Raw genomic sequence first — 21,609 nt, 5'->3', positions numbered from 1 at the left:
TTGTCAATCAGTGTTGCTTCCTAAGTGGACAGTTTGATTTCACAGAAGTGTGATTGACTTGGAGTTACATTGTGTTGTTTAAGTGTTCCCTTTATTTTTTTGAGCAGTGTATATAGGCCTATGGTTTGGCTGCATGAGGTGTGTAGCAAAAGAAGGCATGCGCTGTTTCTTGCCTTACTGCACACGTTGGGCATCAAGTGTTAATACATCATTCACAAGTGATAATACATCATTCACAAGTGATAATACATCATTCACAAGTGATAATACATCATTCACAAGTGATAATACATCATTCACAAGTGATAATACATCATTCACAAGTGATAATACATCATTCTCAAGTGATAATACATCATTCACAAGTGATAATACATCATTCTCAAGTGATAATACATCATTCTCAAGTGATAATACATCATTCTCAAGTGATAATATTGTCACCCATCAGACTATTCTTAATTTAATCTTGTCTTTACATAAACTAAATAATATATCTGTGAAATTTGTTTTGGAGAAGACTAGTTGCCGTGACTAAACAATTACATGGAATTTGACTGAAGTCATGACTCATGATGCCAGTGTGGCGTTAATAAGGTCACCATAACTGCCCTAGTCACATGTACTCTGGTATTTGGCCTTAAAAAGTTTGTTACATGCTTCAGTCATTTAGACACATGCAAAATGAAGCATCAAGTGTTGTGAAAAGTTTAGGCAACACTGTGTGTACCTTTTGTGTCTGTCACTTTGAATGTCAAGTATCTGTATGTATCGACACAGTGAGCAATGTTTGTTGAAAGATCACCACGCTCATTTAGTGACAAATATTTGTCACAGTGTAAAGAAGGCCATAGAATGCCATAGCATAGTTTCTAGATCCAGAAATGCAACATTGCGAGACTTCCGGGAACGCTTGTGAAACAGACCAGGCCAGGGTTTGGGGTTTTAGAAGTCAATGAGAGAAGTGAATTTTTTTCTCCTGAGTTGTTAAAGGCACAACCTAGATTCGAGCCAATGTGTTACGTAGTTGAACATCTTTATTACTCCAACCTCGTGAAAGTGACAAACTGACACATTTTCATTTTCGTTAAAACAACTTTGATTTGACGGTGTGCCCGTGCGCAGTTTGGCGCTAGACGACTGTTAGACCCGACGACGTGTGATCAGGGATTTCTCATGAAGAAACAGTTTTAGCCTATCTTCATACTGTACTGTCTTTGGGCATAGTGTGTGTTGTTTGTGTGTTGGGGCAGTTGAGGCGGGGATGGAATGCAGGGGGGGGTCACATGGGTTTCACCACACAGGAAGCTCATCTGTGTCCCGCTGAGTAAAGTCCCCAGAGTTATGGCTAGAAAAGAGAGCAGCGCCAAACCAACCTGTAACCTCTCTTGCTCTTCTCGTACATCAGAACGGGAGGCTTACTGCTCCCCTAACACTGTGGCTTTGTGTCTGTCTGGGCTGTGGGTTCCTTTGTCGAACTGAAACATGCAGAACTCTGCGCTGTGCAGTCTAATGGGGACATATTGAATGATTAAACCCTTGAGTCAGTAGCAAGTTGTTCTGTAAAAATGCAAGTTGTTTGATTAGGCATAATTCATGCCCTTACATTACTGTGTAGTACAGTAGTGATCATCATTTCAGGGTTGCATTAGCAGGTTGTAAAATGTTTATGACAGGGATATTACATTGTTATATAAACCTCGACAGGTTGATCGCCTCAGCTATCTTATGAACCACTTGCTTTGTTCACTGTGACATAATCAATCATCTTTCATGGCGAGATCAACACTACACAATGTGTGGGAGATAGATAGATACCTTGAAAGGAGATACATACCCAGTAAGGAGATAGCCTGTTAGGAGATAGATACAGTTGAAGTCGGAAGTTTACATACACTTAGGTTGAAGTCATTAAAACTCGTTTTTCAACCACTCCACAAATTTCTTGTTAACAAACTGTAATTTTGGCAAGTCACTTAGGACATCTACTTTGTGCATGACACAAGTAATTTTTCCAAAAAATGTTTACAGACACATTATTTCACTTACAATTCACTGTATCACAATTCCAGTGGGTCAGACATGTTCATACACTAAGTTGACTGTCCCTTTAAACAGCTTGGAAAATTCCCGAAAATTATATCATGGCTTTAGAAGCTTCTGATAGGCTAATTAACATCATTTGAGTCAATTGAAGGTGCACCTGTGGATGTATTTCAAGGCTACCTTCAAACTCAGTCCCCCTTTGCTTGACATCATGGGAAAATCAAAAGAAATCAGCCAAGACCTCAGGAAAAAAAATTGTTGACCTCCACATGTCTGGTTCATCCTTGGGAGCAATTTCCAAACGCCTGAAGGTACCACGTTCATCTGTACAAACAATAGTATGCAAGTATAAACACCATGAGACCACGCAGCCGTCATACAGCTCAGGAAGGAGACGCGTTCTGTCTCCTAGAGATGAACGTACTTTGGTGCAAAAAGTGCAAGTCAATCCCAGAACAACAGCAAAGGACCTTGTGAAGTTGCTGGAGGAAACAGGTACAAAAGTATCTATATCCACAGTAAAACGAGTCCTATATCGACATAACCTGAAAGGCCGCTCAGCAGGGAAGAAGCCACTCCTCCAAAACCGCCGTAAAGATGCCAGACTACGGTTTGCAACTGCACATGGGTACAAAGATCGTACCTTTTGGAAAAATGTCCTCTGGTCTGATGAAACAAAAATAGAACTGTTTGGCCATAATGACCATCATTATGTTTGGAGGAAAAAGGGGGAGGCTTGCAAGCCGAAGAACACCATCCCAACCGTGAAGCACAGGGTTGGCAGCATCATGTTGTGGGGGTGCTTTGCTGCAGGAGGGACTGGTGCACTTCACAAAATAGATGGCATCATGAGGGAGGAAAATTATGTGTATATTTTGAAGCAACATCTCAAGACATCAGTCAGGAAGTTAAAGCTTGGTCGCAAATGGGTCTTCCAAATGGACAATGACCCCAAGCATACTTCCAAAGTTGCGGCAAAATGGCTTAAGGACAACAAAGTCAAGGTATTGGAGTGGCCATCACAAAGCCCTGACCTCAATCCTTTAGAAAAGTTGTGGGCAGAACTGAAAAGGATTGTGCGAACAACGAGGTCTACAAACCTGACTCAGTTACACCAGCTCTGTTTATTTTTTATTTTATTTTTATTTCACCTTTATTTAACCAGGTAGTCAAGTTGAGAACAAGTTCTCATTTACAACTGCGACCTGGCCAAGATAAAGCAAAGCAGTTCGACACATATAACAACACAAAACAAACATACAGTCAATAATACAGTACAAAAATATGTCTATATACAATGTGAGCAAATGAGGTGAGATAAGGGAGGTAAAGGCAATAAATAGGCCATGGTGGCGAAGTAAATACAATATAGCAATTAAAACACTGGCATGGTAGATTTGACAGTAGATGAGTGTGCAAAGTAGAAATACTGGGGTGCAAAGGAGCAAAATAAATAAATAAATACAGGAGGGGAAGAGGTAGTTGTTTGGGCTATTTATAGATGGGCTATGTACAGGTGCGGTGATCTGTGAGCTGCTCTGACAGCTGGTGCTTAAAGCTAGTGAGGGAGATAAGTGTTTCCAGTTTCAGGGATTTTTGTAGTTCGTTCCAGTCATTGTCAGCAGAGAACTGGAAGGAGAGGTGGCCAAAGGAGGAATTGGCTTTGGGGGTGACAAGTGAGATATACTTGCTGGAACGGGTGCTACGGGTGAGTGCTGCTATGGTGACCAGTGAGCGGAGATAAGGGGGGACTTTACCTAGCAGGGTCTTGTAGATGACCTGGAGCCAGTGGGTTTGGTGACGAGTATGAAGCGAAGGCCAGCCAACGAGAGCGTACAGGTCGCAGTGGTGGGTAGTATATGGGGCTTTGGTGACAAAACGGATGGCACTGTGATAGACTGCATCCAATTTGTTGAGTAGGGTGTTGGAGGCTATTTTGTAAATGACATCACCAAAGTCGAGGATCAGTAAGATGGTCAGTTTTATGAGGGTATGTTTGGCAGCATGAGTGAAGGATGCCTTGTTGCGAAATAGGAAGCCAATTCTAGATTTAACTTTGGATTGGAGATGTTTTATGTGAGTCTGGAAGGAGAGTTTACAGTCTAACCAGACACCTAGGTATTTGTAGTTGTCCACATATTCTGAGTCAGAACCGTCCAGAGTAGTGATGCTGGACGGGTGGGCAGGTGCAGGCAGCGATCGGTTGAAGAGCATGCATTTAGTTTTACTTGTATTTAAGAGCAGTTGGAGGCCACGGAAGGAGAGTTGTATGGCATTGAAGCTCGTCTGGAGGGTTGTTAACACAGTGTCCAAAGAAGGGCCAGAAGTATACAGAATGGTGTCGTCTGCGTAGAGGTGGATCAGAGACTCACCAGCAGCAAGAGCGACATCATTGATATATACAGAGAAGAGAGTCGGCCCAAGAATAGAACCCTGTGGCACCCCCATAGAGACTGCCAGAGGCCCGGACAACAGGCCCTCAGATTTGACACACTGAACTCTGTCGGAGAAGTAGTTGGTGAACCAGGCGAGGCAATCATTTGAGAAACCAAGGCTGTTGAGTCTGCCGATGAGGATGTGGTGATTGACAGAGTCGAAAGCCTTGGCCAGGTCAATGAATACGGCTGCACAGTATTGTTTCTTATCGATGGCGGTTAAGATATCGTTTAGAACCTTGAGCGTGGCTGAGGTGCACCCATGACCAGCTCTGAAACCAGATTGCATAGCGGAGAAGGTACGGTGGGATTCGAAATGGTCGGTGATCTGTTTGTTAACTTGGCTTTCGAAGACCTTAGAAAGGCAGGGTAGGATAGATATAGGTCTGTAGCAGTTTGGGTCAAGAGTGTCCCCCCCTTTGAAGAGGGGGATGACCGCAGCTGCTTTCCAATCTTTGGGAATCTCAGACGACACGAAAGAGAGGTTGAACAGGCTAGTAATAGTAATTCCTCTGTCAGGAGGAATGGGCCAAAATTCACCCAACTTATTGTGGGAAGCTTGTGGAAGGCTACCCGAAATGTTTGACCCAAGTTAAACAATTTAAATGCAATGCTACCAAATACTAATTGAGTGTATGTAAACTTCTGACCCACTGGGAATGTGATGAAAGAAATAAAAGCTGAAATAAATCATTCTCTCTACTATTATTCTGACATTTCACATTCTTAAAATAAAGTGGTGATCCTAACTGAACAAAGACAGGGAATTTTTACTAGGATTAAGTGTCAGGAATTGTGAAAAACTGAGTTTAAATGTATTTGGCTAAGGTGTATGTGAACTTCCGACTTCGACTGTAGATAGATAGATAGATAGATAGGTAGGTAGGTAGGTAGGTAGGTAGGTAGGTAGGTAGAAAACGTCTGTATGTGTAATGTTTACTGTTAATTTTTGTTGTTTATTTCACTTTTGTATATTATCTACCTCACTTGCTTTGGCAATGTTAACACATGTTTCCCATGCCAATAAAGCCCCTTGAATTGAATAGAGAGATAGAGATAGATCGATATGCTCAGTTGGTAGAGCATGGTGTTTGCAACGCCAGCATGGTGTGTGCAACGCCAGGGTTGTGGGTTCGATTCCCACGGGGGGCCAGTACAAAAAAAAAAAAAAAATATGAAATTCACTACTGTAAGTCGCTCTGGATAAGAGCGTCTGCTAAATGACTTTAAAAAAAAAAAGAAGATAGATAGCATGTTAGGAGACAGACAGACAGATAGATAGACAGAAAGCATGTTAGGAGAGAGATAGATAGATAGCCTGTTAGGAGATAGAACCAAGCCCTGTAAATACACCTCTGTAGCCCTTCTTGAGAAGCTGAGAGAAAGAAAGCCCTGACCTGGCTCTGGCTAGCTGAGAGAGAAAAACCCTGACTACTCTGGCTAGCTAAGAGAAAGCCCTGACCTGGCTCAGGCTGCTTACAACAAGGCCTTGAGGCACTGTGACATCACATCACCACTCTAGCTGTCCAGTCAATTGCCATGCAGGGAAAAGCTCCAAAATTCAATGTTGAAATACTCCCTCAACCCAGTTACCAGAACTACTGCTGATGGCTGCACAGTGCACACACACCAGGCAATGTACCCCCTTTTGCTTAGTCTGAGGGGTTTGGAGTGGGCTGGTTGACCACTTGTCCTAGTTTGAGAGGAGATGCCTCTGTTCTCCGGCTAGAGACGGAGATTAGCTGCTGTTATTACCGCATCTGTGTGTTGTCTTTAAAGAGAACCTTCAGCTGCTCTCAGACAGTCTCTTCCTTCACAGTGTTTGACAGTGTGAGTTTCTGAGTGATGTCTAGTCTGAAACAGCGCCATGGCCATTATGTCACCAGTCAGCCTCTCTTCCTGAGTCATCATTTGTTTAATTTGGCTGTGTCCCGGGTGGCATCATGGGGCCGGGACAGGGGTCTAGTCCAGCCTCACCTCCCTCTCTCTCCTGCCCTCCTCCCCCTTCATCTGTCTGGAACTCCATCCCCTGCTAATCCCAGGCTAATGCCTACTAATACTACTGTGCACCGCAACGCTCTTTCTCCCTCTATCTCTCTCTCTCAGCCCAGCACCGTGCCCCATCACACTGCCACCATGGCAACACACACACACACTGTTGTAACACACACACACAAAGCACAGTCTCCTCTGCTCTCTTCTCCTTCCCCTCTCCTCTGCATCTCTTCTCCCCCTCTCCTCTGCTCTCTTCTCCCACTCCACCTCCTCTCCTCTCCCCCTCTCCTATCCTCTGCTCTCTTCTCCCTCTCCTCCCCCTCTCCTCTTCTCTGCTCTTTTCTCCCCCTCTCCTCCCCCTCTCCTCTGCTCTCTTCTCCCACTCCACCTCCTCTCCTCTCCCCCTCTCCTCTCCTCTGCTCTCTTCTCCCTCTCCTCCCCCTCTCCTCTTCTCTGCTCTTTTCTCCCCCTCTCCTCCCCCTCTCCTCTGCTCTCTTCTCCCTCTCCTCCCCCTCCCCTCTCCTCTCCTCTGCTCTCTTCTCCCTCTCCTCCCTCTCCTCCCCCTCTCCTCTCCTCCCTCCCCTCTCCTCCCCTCTCCTCTCCTCTGCTCTCTTCTCCCTCTCCTCCCCCTCCCCTCTCCTCTCCTCTGCTCTCTTCTCCCTCTCCTCCCTCTCCTCCCCCTCTCCTCTCCTCTCCTCTGCTCTCGTCCCCCTCTCCTCTTCTTGGTGATTGTGCTGTGTGAAACACAGCGGAGGGAATAATGTGTGAGTGACAGAAAGTCATATCCTGATGAGCGTGAATCACCAGTCGGGGCTTGCATTTGCTCGCACCGGCAAAACCTAATCAGGGAAAACAAGCGATTAACGGTGTGCTTTTTCAATCAACTTTGTTGAGTTTGATAGAGAGAGAGAGAGAGAGAACGAGAGAGAGAGAGAGACAGACAGAGCAAGGGATGAATGGGGGCAGGGAAAATAATTAGAGTGTAAAAATAACTTGCTCATTGTTCTTCTGGGCCCACCTCCTCGTAGATAAGCACACGGCTATCATTTGAAGGATCCCTTTGGCGGCAGCGTAAAAGACGTGTGGAAGTGAAGGAGAGATTTGTAAAATCATTGGCTGTGGCTGGCTTTGATGCCACAGATAAGATCTAGGACTCAATTCAATTGAATCCACATTGCAATATGCACGCAGTAGCCCTCGACTTTTTCCCGTTGTCACAACATCACCTCATTATTTTTGGTGCTGTACAAAAACTGTACTACCAGGTAGATGCTTCTTCTGAGTGTCAAAACTGTCATGTTGAATGTACAATTCATGATATCATTATCCAAGATGTTTTCACAGTTCTTAAAATCCCAATGTAATAAAAACAAGGCCAGCATTGAAAAAGCTTTATTTGGTTAAGTTGACTGTCCGTGTGACTATTTCACTGACTGTATGACATTTCCTGTCTCTGCAGCCATCCCTTCCTGTCCTGTACACCCTGTCCAGCCAGGCCACCCACGAAGCTGTCCACCTCCTGTGCAGGATGCTTGTGTTCGATCCGGTGAGTTGTGTGTGTGTGTGTGTGTGCCAGTGTGTGTGTGCCAGTGTGAGCCTGACTGCCTGTTGGGAAACCATTATACTCCACAGTAATAGGATGCAATTTCTGCCTAACCAAAGAAAATAAACAAAAATAATCTCCTCATTACAAGTAATGGTTCAATGGCTAAATGGCCAGCAGATTGGACACCATATGAAGAGATGTATAAAAAAAGCTTTTTGGCTTTCTGACTGAATAATTATTTTCCTAAAACGTACGAGTATACCTTATGTTGCATACCGTGTGTGTGTGTGTGTGTGTGTGTGTGTGTGTGTGTGTGTGTAGAAATCCTACTAGAAGCTAGTGTTGACAGATCACACACGGTGGTGTTTACTGGTGTCTTCTGACTGCTTGGGGAAATAAGATGAAGCTCTGTCACTAACAGATTAGTAGGAGTCTGACACATGGTAATAATGGGGGCCAAAAACATTGAGTTATCGAGGCCTACTGAATACAGGGTTGTCTCATGGATATCTGTAATGTGGAAATAAGCAGACCTTTCTTTTCGGACATCTTTATCCAGACCAGAGGGCAGTTTTTCTCCCCCTTCGTTTCAAAGTCTGGCACCTGTCAGTGGGATATTGCTGACTAGTCAGTTGGTTATTCAGTTGAGGCTGATTTGATTTGATTCCAAGGTCTAGTTTTAATGTGGGGTGTCCTCAAAATGTGCAGTAGCCTGTTGTTTATGAGAGACTGCAAACGCTTTATTAAACAGACCATTTGATTTGGAGGGATTTCATAGTCCTGTATGAATTCCATCAGTGTGTGTAGTCTGTGTACATCAGTGTGTGTTTGGCCCTCCCCCAGTCAAAGCGGATCTCAGCGAAGGATGCCCTGGCCCACCCCTACCTGGACGAGGGCCGACTGAGGTACCACACCTGCATGTGTAAGTGCTGCTACACCACCTCCTCTGGTCGCGTCTACACCAGCGACTTCGAGCCCGTCACCACGCCCAAGTTCGACGATGGCTTCGAGAAGAATCTGACCTCCGTCAGACAGGTCAAAGGTGAGTCTGTCCACCAACCAGCAGAGTGCAGAGTTTTGCTGTGGGAATTAGCCCTTTGAAGTTTTGTTTTTATTGTTTTATCCTCTGTTTTAGGCCTATCTAGCTCATCCATTGTTATTGCCTTTTTGTTACCAGGTTATGTTTTTCCACTGGGTTTTTCCAAAGAGAGGCAGCTTTAGCTAAAGCTAATGGGTTCAATGGGTGATAAATAGACATTCATCCATTGCTTACATGGTGAAAGTCTTATCCCAACTTAGCCTCGTACCACAATTATTGTGAAACAGGCAGCTTTACAGACACCTGAGTTCCTAATTTAATCCAATCAGCCCTGAGACCATGTGCAGATCATGCCTCTGTATGTAAGGAGTCCTCATTCTTCCCAGCCGAAACAGTTCGGAAGAGTTTGTGCATATATTATGACAACATAAGTCTGTAGCCAAAGTCTACGCCCCTTTGTCAGTGATTGGTCAACAATAGGGATTCTTCAAAAGTCTTTGTTGTCATACAATGAGAGACGACTTGTTTTGATGCATATCTTTTAATTGAGAAATACTGCACCAAACATCTTAGTTAGATGTAAAATTGCACAACTAAAATCTCCTCTGCAAAAACGTCATAATGAATGACAGATTTCTTGAGTTATCCTACATTAATACTGACTCTTCTGAGGACGTGTATACTGGCTACGGCGTCTCTAAATGGATATACAGTACTATTGCCTATTTTTTTCTAGTTTTTCAAGCGTAGGTCTTTTAAGGGAGTATGCGAGCACACTCGTTCGGTACGCTTGCAGAGTTCGGCTAGGCGCCAGTTAAACTGAAGCTTGCTGACGCCTTTAGTCACATCCCTAGAAGCACTCCCTCTCGTTTAGATGTTTGTTCTCTCTCGGCCTCTCTTCCTCACCCTCCCTCCTCTCTCTCTCTCTGCGGGGAGAGCCAGATCAGTGGTGGCCTGTTCTGTCAGCAGGTATTAGTGAGGATGTCTTCTAAACGCAGGCTTACTCTGGTGGATGGTCAAAATAAACCTGGCCTTCCTCCCTCATCCTCCTCCCTCATCCTCCTCCCTCATCCTACTTCTCCCTCCCTTTCCTCTTCCTTCCTGTCTGGTACTTATTTCAACTATTTACCTGGTCCTAAGTCGTAGCTAGGCAACAAAGCTTGTTTTAATGAATCCCAATGAAGCTAAGTAATCAGTAGATCATTGTAATGCAACTTAAAGGGAAAGGGGGATACCTAGTCAGTTGGACAATGCATTCAACTGAAATGTGTCTTCTGCATTTAACCCAACCCCTCTGAATCAGACTACCATTTTACCACAGGATTTGAAATTACATACCCGGGTTATTTCTAAGTGAAGATCCACACTTCGAAATAGATCTTTACCTAATTTCAAACAAGCAGTAAATACTGTATGATACAATAAGTCAACCTCGGTTAAAAAGCTTACTGTGAAACTCAGTGTAACTGTAAAGAGTGTGTTACGTTCGTCTCCTTGAGCCTGTCTCTGTCTTCCACAGAGATCATTCACCAGTTCATCCTGGAGCAGCAGAAGGGGAACAGAGTGCCGCTTTGCATCAACCCCCAGTCAGCCGCTTTCAAAAGCTTTATCAGGTAAGGCTAGAGGCCTCTGCCGGTGGATACCACCGGATTCCTCATTGTTTGGTTTTTGGAATTGCTAGTTTGAAAGCTAACCACTTCTTAGAAACTTGATAGCTTGTTAGATGATATTTACCCTACTTGACCTGGTCCTGTGAGCATGTCAGCTTTCCTTCTCTTACCCAATCTACCTGCCACACCTTGGTACCTGTGTCCTTCTGTGTCACAACGAGAACAGTAACAGTCCATTCCATTGGCCAGCTTTCCTCACTGGCAGCCAATAAAAGTGTCTTTCTCCTTGCAGTTTGTTATTACCCAGCCTAAAATATCTGATTTGTGAGTTTCGCTCCTGCCTCCAGCCAGCCAACATCCTGAGAGTTATTGTTAAGGATTTGGTGCATTAGTTAATTGCTTTTTCCTCTGCAGTAGATGCATGCTGCTCACTAAACAGAAAGTGGTGCTGCGGCAGTGCCAGTGACTGACCATACCTTTCCATCTCTCCCTGTCCCCTCATCTCTCTGTGTCCTCTTTTGTTCTTTCTTTCGCTCATCTCCCTCGCTGTCTCTCTCTCTCTCTCTCTCGTCTCTCCCTGACAGTTCCACTGTGGCCCAGCCCTCTGAGATGCCCCCGTCCCCCCTGGTGTGGGAATAGCTGCTGTCTGGGCCACGACCCTGCCCATGGCCCACGCTGGACTACTGAGGACAAGAAGAAGAAACCCCACCCTGCGTAGCATTTCACTGGAGTCTAGGACTAGCAATGTCCACTGTGTGTGTACTGTAATACTAACTATGAAGTTTTAAAATGAACCCAACCAACCACTGCTGACTGGGTTATGGAGGGACTTTTACAGTGTGCTATGTATACAAGTGTATACCCACTAATGAATGCACACACACATGTGCATACAAACATTGTGCAGAGGTGGTATAAGGGCCACCCTCGTGGGCTTGAAAGTGTGTGTAAAGCCAGGGATGAGACAGAGGCAGTATGCTACAGAGTCCTCGTAGTCTCTGCCTGCAGTCCCCGAGGGCAATGCACTGCTCCCATCCACTTCCATACATGCATAGTCGTCACTTATTTATTAAAGGGGAGACGGGGTCCGGAATGGGTGTTCTTTTTATGTATAGAACGAGATTTAAGACCGTACCTACTCACGCTAGCAACCCCCCCTCCCCCTTGAGAAATCATAGCGTTCAATTAGAGATAAAGCTTTTTATTTATTTGTGGTGTACTGTTAAACAGTATAGTCAGAGGGTTTCATTGTTTGTTTTTTGTAACATTTTTTTCTGCTCCATTGCTGTTTGTTCTATGCCTGTTGTCCCCTGGGTTAGAAGTCAGTATTTGTGAAGAGATGTGTGCTCTGCATGCCACTTGGTTGCGATACATATGGCGAGAACCTCTCACACGGCACACCCACTCGCACACCTAACCCAAATGTGGGTATGTGGAAGTATGGCACTGTGTCAGTATTAGCTGGGTAAAATGAGGTAACCCTGAAATGTGGTTGCTTCAAAGAATAGACTATTAGTGCGAAGAGCCACTGAGAGCTGAAGTGCTGTAGCATGACGGGGGACAGAGAGGCAGTAGTTTAGGGTACATACTGATATTGTGGTATTCTGCACAGGTTTTGTGCTACAGTAACAAGAAGGCCATGTTGTGGTGCTACTTGGTCGTTGCATTTTCTCTCTGGAGACTCTGAGAGACCGAATTCAAGTAATCTGCTGTTAGACATACTGTACCATATGAACAGGCATGTTAAGAGTATAAAGGATATAGACATTCACTGGTTCCCCTACCGTGTCTGCTGAATCTATAGTCCTACCATACACTGTATGTCCATGTTCTGTCAATACATACCTAGTTGAAGACAGACAAGCAAAATAATACGAAGATCAGCCAAACCAAAATAATGAAATTATTCTAAAGAGAAAGCGAAACCAAGATAAAAAAAATAGATGTTTGATGATACGAGGGGATGTTGCCATTCCTTGAAGACATTCATTCATTTCCGTAGGGTTCCAACAAGAGGGGTGTGTGCGTGTTGCTTATACGTGTGTCCTGTCACATGCGAATGAGAATGTTTATCTAACTACAGTGAGTTGCTTTGGTGAAGGTTTGTCACCTTATTAAGGGAATGGTGTCAAACAAATATATTAGGTCTACTTTAAGCCTCACTCCCCAAAGCGATGTTTCATGTTACCCACACCTGCACCTACGCCAATAAAATAAACTCTCAGAAAGAAATCAATTTAATATATTTTTTTGATTATTATTTTTTAGTTCTTTCAGTCAACATTCTATGGCATGCTTTCTCATGATCCACAGAATATGATATGTAAATACATTAAAAAAAACAAATAGATTTAAAACTAAATCTACAATGGAGGGAAAAAAACAAAGAAATTAAAACTCCAAACAATACTGCTGTATAGAAGGTGTATTAGCCTGCACATTTTTAGGGCTGTGCATTTTATTTTATTTTTGAGACTTGCATATAACTGTATATATTTTATTTGGTCTTTATTTGTTTTCCCCTGTACTAGAGTGTGTAGAAGACAAAAATAATCCAAAACAAAAATGATTCAGAAAACAAATGAAAAAACACATAACCAATTATGTTAATTGTGTCTTGTGTGTACTGCAGAGCTGTGGATATATTGAAGTAGAAGGCTTTTTTCTTATTATTATTATACTACTATTATGATTATTATATTATTATTTCTTTTACCTTAGAGAAACACTTTACTATTGTGTTTATATGTATATAAAGGAATCACAATGTTGGTCTCTACCTCTTGAGCTCAATTACTTGGTTTGTCCACAAGTTTATCATTTCATGTGGAGAATTAAAAATAAAACTTGAATGTCCCTTCCAGCTTTTATATTGAAATAAATAAAAAACGTGCAAGTTTCTTCTTCACTCATTTGAAAAAGTATTTAAAATCTGCCCGAGGTGGGATCCATCCTATCATGTCATTGTATTAAAAGACCCTATCAATAGCCAAGCAATTACAGACTGTTAGTTGACGTTGAGTCATATATTTGATAGGCTATGACCCCCCCCCCCCCCCCCCTCCGTTTCCCTGTGTAATATGTATGTGAAGATGCTAGTATCTTTTCTTCAAGAGATTTTGTGTTGAAATGAAGTACAAAAACCCACTGATGCTAATTTTAAATGTGTACAAAAAATAACGCAGACTAACTTGAACTCTGCAACTGATATTTGGGCAAAATTTGGATAGATACTACTTGTGCTGTCACACATTTTATAAGACATTTGAAGTTTATACTCAGAGGTAATGTAATTTGAATACAATTTACGATAAATATATCTATAAAGCACTGCTTACAAGGACCTTAAAGCCAATGTGAAGTTGAGACCGGAATTGACTCCTCAGATGTGCTCACGTGTGTGTTGGGAAAAATGGCCGGTTTCTAAAAGTGTAGATTTGAAGTACAGTGGTGAAACTCATTAAATGTGACATTTAAAGAACATCAGTGCTGTGGCTTTTATTCTTCTTCCTGCTTCATTATAGACCTAGACTGTTGCGTAGAGTATGTAGATCATGTATTATACATAATGTCTGATTCCATCCTGGTTGAATGGGTGGTCTCGTGTGGCTCAGTTGGTAGAGCGTGGAGCTTGCAACGCCAGGGTTGTAGGTTTGACTTAACTGTAAGTCGCTCTGGATAAGAGCATCTGCTAAATGACTAAAATGAAAAATTGTGTGATTATTTCATTACTTTTACTGCCACCCAGTGGAGGACATTATCTTTAACAGTCTAAGCATTTCCAAAAAATGCGAGCACATGATATACAATCAAATCGCATTGCTTTCACATTGGATTTTACCATGGTATATTCCACTGAGGGACTGTACCTCAATATAGACAGAATCTCAATTATTGTCCATATAAAGGGTGCTCTATGCAACAAGTCCAATGACAACAGCCCTTAATGTCTATGATATGTCTGTAACAGTAAATTAATACAATTCTTTAAGAAAAATAAAGAATGTTGAACATTGTTTGAAGCTATAGTTGCTTATTCATTGAGTAGGTTTGGAGGATACAAGACCATAATATAATTTTTATAGCTCAAATGTTGAACCCTCCCTAAAGGGGCAAATAAATCCACGAGTAGGAGATTTTTAAATTCTAGGCTATGATATGGTCAAACTGGTCACCAGCTTCCTTCTGTTGGTCAAATATTTTTTTCCAACTATGTTGGAAAGAGAAAAGTAATGGAATGTAGGAATGTAAGACTTGATGAGTGAGTGTTATGATATACAGTGCCTTTGGAAAGTATTCAGACCCTTTCACTCTTTCTTACGTTACAGCCTTATTCTAAAATGTTCCTGATCAGTCTACACACAATACCCCATAATGACAAGTGAAAACAGGTTATTAGAAATTTTTGCAAATGTATATATTTTTTTTACTGAAATAAGTTATTTACATAAGTATTTAGACCAGGGATGTCAAACGTCCGGCCCACGGGCCGGATCAGGCCCGCAAAGGGGTTTAATCCGGCCCGCGAGATGATTTTGTAAAGTATAAAAATGAGCTGCAATTTTTCAATAAAATAAACTGCTGTTCCAATTGCATCCACTGGATGGCGCAATAGCAATTGTGTTAAGCAAGCAAACTGTTTATACCGGAGCAGAGCAAGTAGGTCAAGCAAGTGCAGCCAGTCCGGATGAGCTACTTTGTTTTGCCCGCGATATTTATTACGGCTTCTACTTTTAACATTATTTGCTTTGGCACCCACATTGCCCCAATATGTCTCTGTCAAAAAAGATACAAGTGGACGCGGGTCTGGCGGGTCTGAAGAAACAGCAGTCTGTGTTTACTCACAGCCGAGACATCAGTGACGCTGCAGTGAAAGCTAGCTATCTCATTGCTAATGAAATCGCAGTGGCTTCAAAACCATTTAGTGAGGGTGAATTTGTAAAAACATGCATGATGAAGGCAGCGGAGATTGTGTGCCCTGAAAAGCGCCAGGCTTTTGCAAATATCAGCCTGACAAGAAACACAGTTGCAAAACAGGATTTCCGATCTTTCAGTGGATTTGGACAGCCAGTTGAAGCAAAAAGTAAAGTCATTTATTGGGTTTTCAGTTGCAATTGATGAAAGCACGGACATTACAGATGTTGCACAACTGGCCATTTTCATCCGCGGAGTTGATGACACATTGACCGTCACCGAGGAGTTCGTGGAGTTCGTGCCGATGGCAGATACAACGACAGCAGCTGATATTTTCACCGCACTCGTCGGCGCGCTGGACAGGGTCGGAGTGGACTGGTCCCGCGCTGTCAGCCTGGCTACAGATGGTGCGCCCTCAATGATCGGGAAAAAAGCAGGCGTTGTGACAAAGTTCAGAGAGAAAGTGCAATCTGCAAATGGAGGACGTGATTTTTGGACTTTTCACTGTATTTTGCACCAGGAGGCTTTGTGTTGCAAGTCATTAAAGATGGATAACGTCATGAAGGTGGTCATCCAAACTGTTAATTTCATCCGATCCAGAAGCCTGAATCACCGTCAGTTTCACAGCCTTCTCAGAGAGAAAGACCACATCTATGGCCTGCCATACCACACTGAGGTAAGATGGTTAAGCCAAGGTGCTGTGCTTAGGCGTTTCTTTGATTTACGAGAAGAAATTGAACAGTTCATGGAAGAAAAGGGCAAACCAGTGTTAGAATTTCATTCCGCAGAATGGATGCAGGACCTTGCATTTATGGTGGATGTTACAGAGCACCTGAATAACTTGAACAAACAGCTGCAAGGGCGCAACAAAGTCGTCACGCACTATTATGACAGCATACGTTCTTTCAAGTTGAAGCTGTCATTGTGGGAGACGCAACTCGCCGGTGGTGATGCAGCTCACTTCCCCTGTCTGAAAAATGTGTGCGTGACCCAACATGTGGCAGACATGAAGCGGTTCAAAGATAAAATAACGGGACTGTTACGGGAGTTTGAGCAACACTTTCAGATTTTTGGTGAACTGGAGAAAGACTTCAACGTTTTTTGCTCGCCAGTCACCGTGAATCCCTCTGATCTGCCCGTCAGCATCCAACTTGAAATAATAGACTTGCAGTGTGACTCGGATATGAAGGGCAAATTTGCCGCAGCTGGCTTGGACACATTTTATCAGAATCTCTTGCCAGGTTACCCCAACTTGACAGCCCTCGCTGCAAAACTGTTGTGCATGTTTGGAACCACATATCTTTGTGAGCAAGTTTTCTCTGTAATGAGCATAAATAAAACAAAGCTGCGCTCAAGGCTCACGCACAAGCACTTGAATCACATCCTGAAGTTGGCTGCCACTCAGGATGTGACGCCTGATATTGATGCGCTGGTGAAAGCTAAAAGATGCCAGGTATCAGGAGTCAAATAAACTATGCAACCCCACTTAAAGTGCTGCATGAGACACCCTGTTATAGTTCTGTGATCTGTGATATACTTCTGTGAATCACTGAGGCATTGCGTGTTTGTGTGTTCTTTTTCTTTAGAATTTTCAAATAAACTTGAGGTGTTTTATGATTAATAGTGATGTTGTGCTTGTACTATTGTGTCCTCAGGCTCCAGCTTTATGTTTTATGTTGATCGTATTAAAACAAAGAAAACAATCTGAAGTTGTTGTTTTTAAGTTATATATACCATGATTTTACCGGTCCGGCCCACTTGGGAATAGATTTTCCTCCATGTGGCCCCTGAGCTAAAATGAGTTTGACACCCCTGATTTAGACCCTTTGCTATGAGACTCGAAATTGAGCTCCGGTGCATCCTGTCTCCATTGATCATCCTTGAGATGTTTCTACAACTTGATTGGAGTTCACCTGTGGTATATTCAAATGATTGGACATGATTTGAAAAGGCACACACCTGTCTGTAAAAGGCACATGACAGCCCACTTGGAGTTTGCCAAAAGGCACCTAAAGGACTCTTGGACGATGAGAAACAAGATTCTCTGGTCTGATGAAACCAAGATTGAACTCTTTGGCCTGAATGTCAAGCGTCACGTCTGGTGGAAACCTGGCACCATCCCTACGGTGAAGCATGGTGGTGGCAGCATCATGCTGTGGGGATGTTTTTCAGCAGCAGGGACTAGTCAGGATCGAGGGAAAGATGAATAGCGCAAAGTACAGAGAAATCCTTGATGAAAACCTGCTCCAGAGTGCTCAGGACCTCAGACTGGGGTGACGGTTCACCTTCCAACAGGACAACAACCCTAAGCACACAGCCAAGACAACGCAGGAGTGGCTTTGGGACAAGTCTCTGAATATCCTGGAATGGCCCAGCCAGAGCCCGAACTTGTACCAATCGAACATCTCTGGAGCGACCTGAAAAAAGCTGTGCAGCGACGCTCCCCATCCAACCTGACAGAGCTTGAGAGAATCTGCAGAGAAGAATGGGAGAAACTCCACAAATACAGGTGTGCCAAGCTTGTAGCGTCACACCCAAGAAGACTTGAGGTTATAATAGCTACCAAAGGTGCTTCTGAGTAAAGGGTCTGAATGCTTATGTAAATGTGATATTTCATTTTTGTTTCATACATTTGCAAAAATGTCTAAACCTGTTTTTGCTTTGTCATTATGGGGAATTGTGTAGGTTGATGAGGGGGAAAAAACGATTTAATCCACTTTAGAATAAGAATGTAACAAAACGTGGAAAAAGATAAGGATTCTGAATACTTCCCGAATGCATTGTATGTCAATCTACTGTCGCACATACTACAAAAATTGACTTATTCTATTGGTCAACTTGTCCTTCTGTGTGAGAAATAAATATTCCAAACACACTCTGGGACAATTGTGGGATGCGATAGATCCCAAATTAATACAACCACTCAAAACATCCTTTTAAAAGCAATGAGGCTGATGCCACAGATCAGAACGTTTCGTTTAAAATTTTGATAAATTAAGGCTATTTCTTCACGTTAGAAGTGCAGCAATGCGCACACGACAGTAGGTAATAAGCGCGATTGTTCCAAAATGCAATCAATTAGCGAGAAAACACCATTCTCAAAAGTGACCGCAAATGCTATTATGCCAGTTAGGCTCTACACCGGTTGTAAAGCGGATTGTGCTTAATTTTAGAAGTTATTTGGCCACTTTAGTTGTGATATGTTTAAACCTTGGCAAAACATATAGGACTATGGGCTAGGCTACATGAGGTGCAACTGCTCGTTGAGAAGAGTAAGAACGATACGTGCTTTCACGTCAGAGTCTCCAAAAGTCTCCAATAACACCAGAAAAAGTCGCAGCTCACTGGCTGCTTCAGCTGAAGATGATGACTCCCATGGTGTAGCAGGTGGGGACCCCTGGGAAAGGCTCATCAGGGATTCAGAGACAGGGGCCAGCTGGGCCCCAGAGACTAGGTCAGGTGGTCTCCCACGTGGGAAGGGCTCACGGTCGTCCAAGGCAGGAGGTGGGCGGCCCCCCAGCAGGCCCTCTGCGTCAGGGAACAGTGCGTCCCCCAGGTCAGGGAGCTGAGGGCCTAGCAGGGCAGGGGACTTGGAACCTACTACTAAGACTGAGGACTGCAAGCCAGGTATTTGTATTTATTATGGATCCCCATTAGCTGCTGCCATGTTATCGTGCGTAGGTTATCGTCTTTTTGTATGCATGTGTCTGTGCCTATGTTTGTGTTGCTTCACAGTCCCTGATGTTCCATAAAGTGTATTTGTATCTGTTTTTAAATCTAATTTTACTGCTGGCATGAGTTACTTAATGTGGAATAGAGTTACATGGCTCTATGTAGTAATGTGCGCCTCCTTAGTATGTTCTGGACTTGGGGACTGTGAAGAGACCTCTTGTGGCATTTCTTGTGGGTTATGCATGGATGTCCGAGCTGTGTGCCAGTAGTTCAAACAGACAGCTCTGCATTCTACATGTCAATACCTCTCACAAATACAAGTTGTGATGAAGTCAATCTCTCCTCCACTTTGAGCCAAGAGAGATTGACATGCTTATTATTAATGTTAGCTCTCTGTGTACATCCAAGGGCCAGCCGTGCTGGTCCTGTTCTGCACCACCTATTTTTTATTTAACTAGGCAAGTCAGTTAAGAACAAATTCTTATTTACAATGCTGGCCTACCAAAAGACAAAAGGCCTCCTGCTGGGACTGGGGCTGGGATTAAAAATAAAAATGAATTAAATAAAAATACAGGACAAAACACACATCACGACAAGAGAGACAACACAAAACTACATAAAGAGAGGCCTAAGACAGCATAGCATGGCAGCAACACATGACTAAATAGCATAGTAGCAGCACAACATGACAACAACATGGTAGCAACACAACATGGTAGCAGCACAAAACAGGGTACAAACATTATTGGGCACAGACAACAGCACAAAGGGCAAGAAGGTAGAGACAATACATCATGCAAAGCAGCCACAACTGTCAGTAAGAGTGTCCATGATTGAGTCTTTGAATGAAAAGATTGAGATAAAACTGTCCAGTTTGAGTGTTTGTTGCGGCTCGTTCCAGTCGCTAGCTGCAGCGAACTGAAAAGACGAGCGACCCAGTGATGTGTGCGCTTTGGGGAGCTTTAACAGAATGTGACTGGCGGAACGGGTGTTGTATGTGGAGGATGAGGGCTGCAGTCGATATCTCCGATAGGTTGGAGTGAGGCCTAAGAGGGTTTTATAAATAAGCATCAAGCACGGGGTCTTGCGACGGGTATACAGAGATGACCATTTTACAGAAGAGTATAGAGTGCAGTGATGTGTCCTATAAGGAGGATTGGTGGCAAATCTGATGGCCGAATGGTAAAGAAACAGCAGTCCAGGTGCAACAAAACTAGAGCCTGTAGGACCTGCCTTGTTGATAGTGCTGTTAAAAATGCAGAGTAACACTTTATTATGGACAGACTTCTCCCCATCCTAGCTACTGTTGTATCAATATGGTTTGACCATGACAGTTTAAAATCCAGGCTTATACCAAGCAGTTAAGTCTCCTCAAATTAATTACCACATTATTCATTACAAGATTTAGTTGAGGTTTAGGGTTTAGTGAATTACTTGTCCTTCTAAAGGAGAGGCTACAAAATAATATAAAAAAAAAACTTTCACTGACCGCCACATCAACCAACACAGGACATAAAAAGACACTCCCCTCTCTGAGCAAGGAACACTGGCTTTTATCAAGCTGAAGAAGGAGTTGGTAATTGAAGAAACAGCTGTATCCCCTGATGAGAGGGAGGGGTCAGAGCTCCAATCAGCGATGGGGCCGACCAATCAGCTGCTTTAGGAATCCAGGAAACCATTTCCTGAAATAGACACACATACAAACCCACAACAACACAAACTGCGGAACGTAACACATGAGATCCTCTCTAAGCTTTACAGGAATGTGGTTCTGAATATAAACAGCCACACATCCACCTTTGGCATTTCTGTATTTTCTGTAGCTCTTATAGCCATGTATTGCTACCACTGTATCAAAAATATTATCTAAGTGAGTTTCAGAGATCAGAATATGAATGTAATTTGTTACTAGCAAATTATTGATTTCATTAACCTTGTTTCTTAAGCTACATATGTTAACGTGGGCTATTTTTAACACTTTTCTGGGATGCTTGAATGATTATCTTGCTTTACTTGGATGTTTAGCAGAGGTAGACAAGCTCAGGTTATTTATGTTAGTGTAGGGTGAGCTGCACACAGTGGACATCCTGCTTGGGCACACCACCTCATTGCTAATAGTATAACTCTGGTTCATTGGCAAATGACTACTGCATACATAAGCGGGGCAGTAAGAGGGACATAAATTAGGTTACTTACATTGTGTCTTCCAATGCCCCTGGGATAATGTACATTTGCTGAAGCATTATGACAACTCGGAGCTGGGCTTGGGTCATTGATAAGTCACTGTCTCAACGCAGCCTTAAAATTCTGTGAAAGGATCCAGGAACCCAAATGATTTAGGTGGATCCCATC

The 21,609-nt window shown here is 43.2% G+C and overlaps 1 protein-coding gene across 1 annotated transcript in view; it reads left to right on the top strand.

Moving 5' to 3' along the window:
• Nucleotides 1-14,154, top strand: part of LOC115163594 (serine/threonine-protein kinase NLK) — a 102,453-nt gene extending 88,299 nt beyond the window's left edge. The window contains exons 8-11 of the mRNA XM_029715611.1: nucleotides 7,936-8,022; nucleotides 8,866-9,064; nucleotides 10,581-10,674; nucleotides 11,256-14,154. Coding sequence (XP_029571471.1) covers nucleotides 7,936-8,022; nucleotides 8,866-9,064; nucleotides 10,581-10,674; nucleotides 11,256-11,310 — 435 coding nt within the window. The 3' untranslated portion in view covers nucleotides 11,311-14,154. The remainder of the gene's footprint in view (nucleotides 1-7,935; nucleotides 8,023-8,865; nucleotides 9,065-10,580; nucleotides 10,675-11,255) is intronic.
• The last annotated feature ends 7,455 nt before the right edge of the window (nucleotides 14,155-21,609 follow it).

The sequence above is a fragment of the Salmo trutta genome, chromosome 26 (assembly GCF_901001165.1).
Source record: "Salmo trutta chromosome 26, fSalTru1.1, whole genome shotgun sequence".
In the NCBI taxonomy this organism is placed as follows: Eukaryota; Metazoa; Chordata; class Actinopteri; order Salmoniformes; family Salmonidae; genus Salmo; species Salmo trutta.
This window is presented reverse-complemented; position numbering and strand designations above follow the sequence as displayed.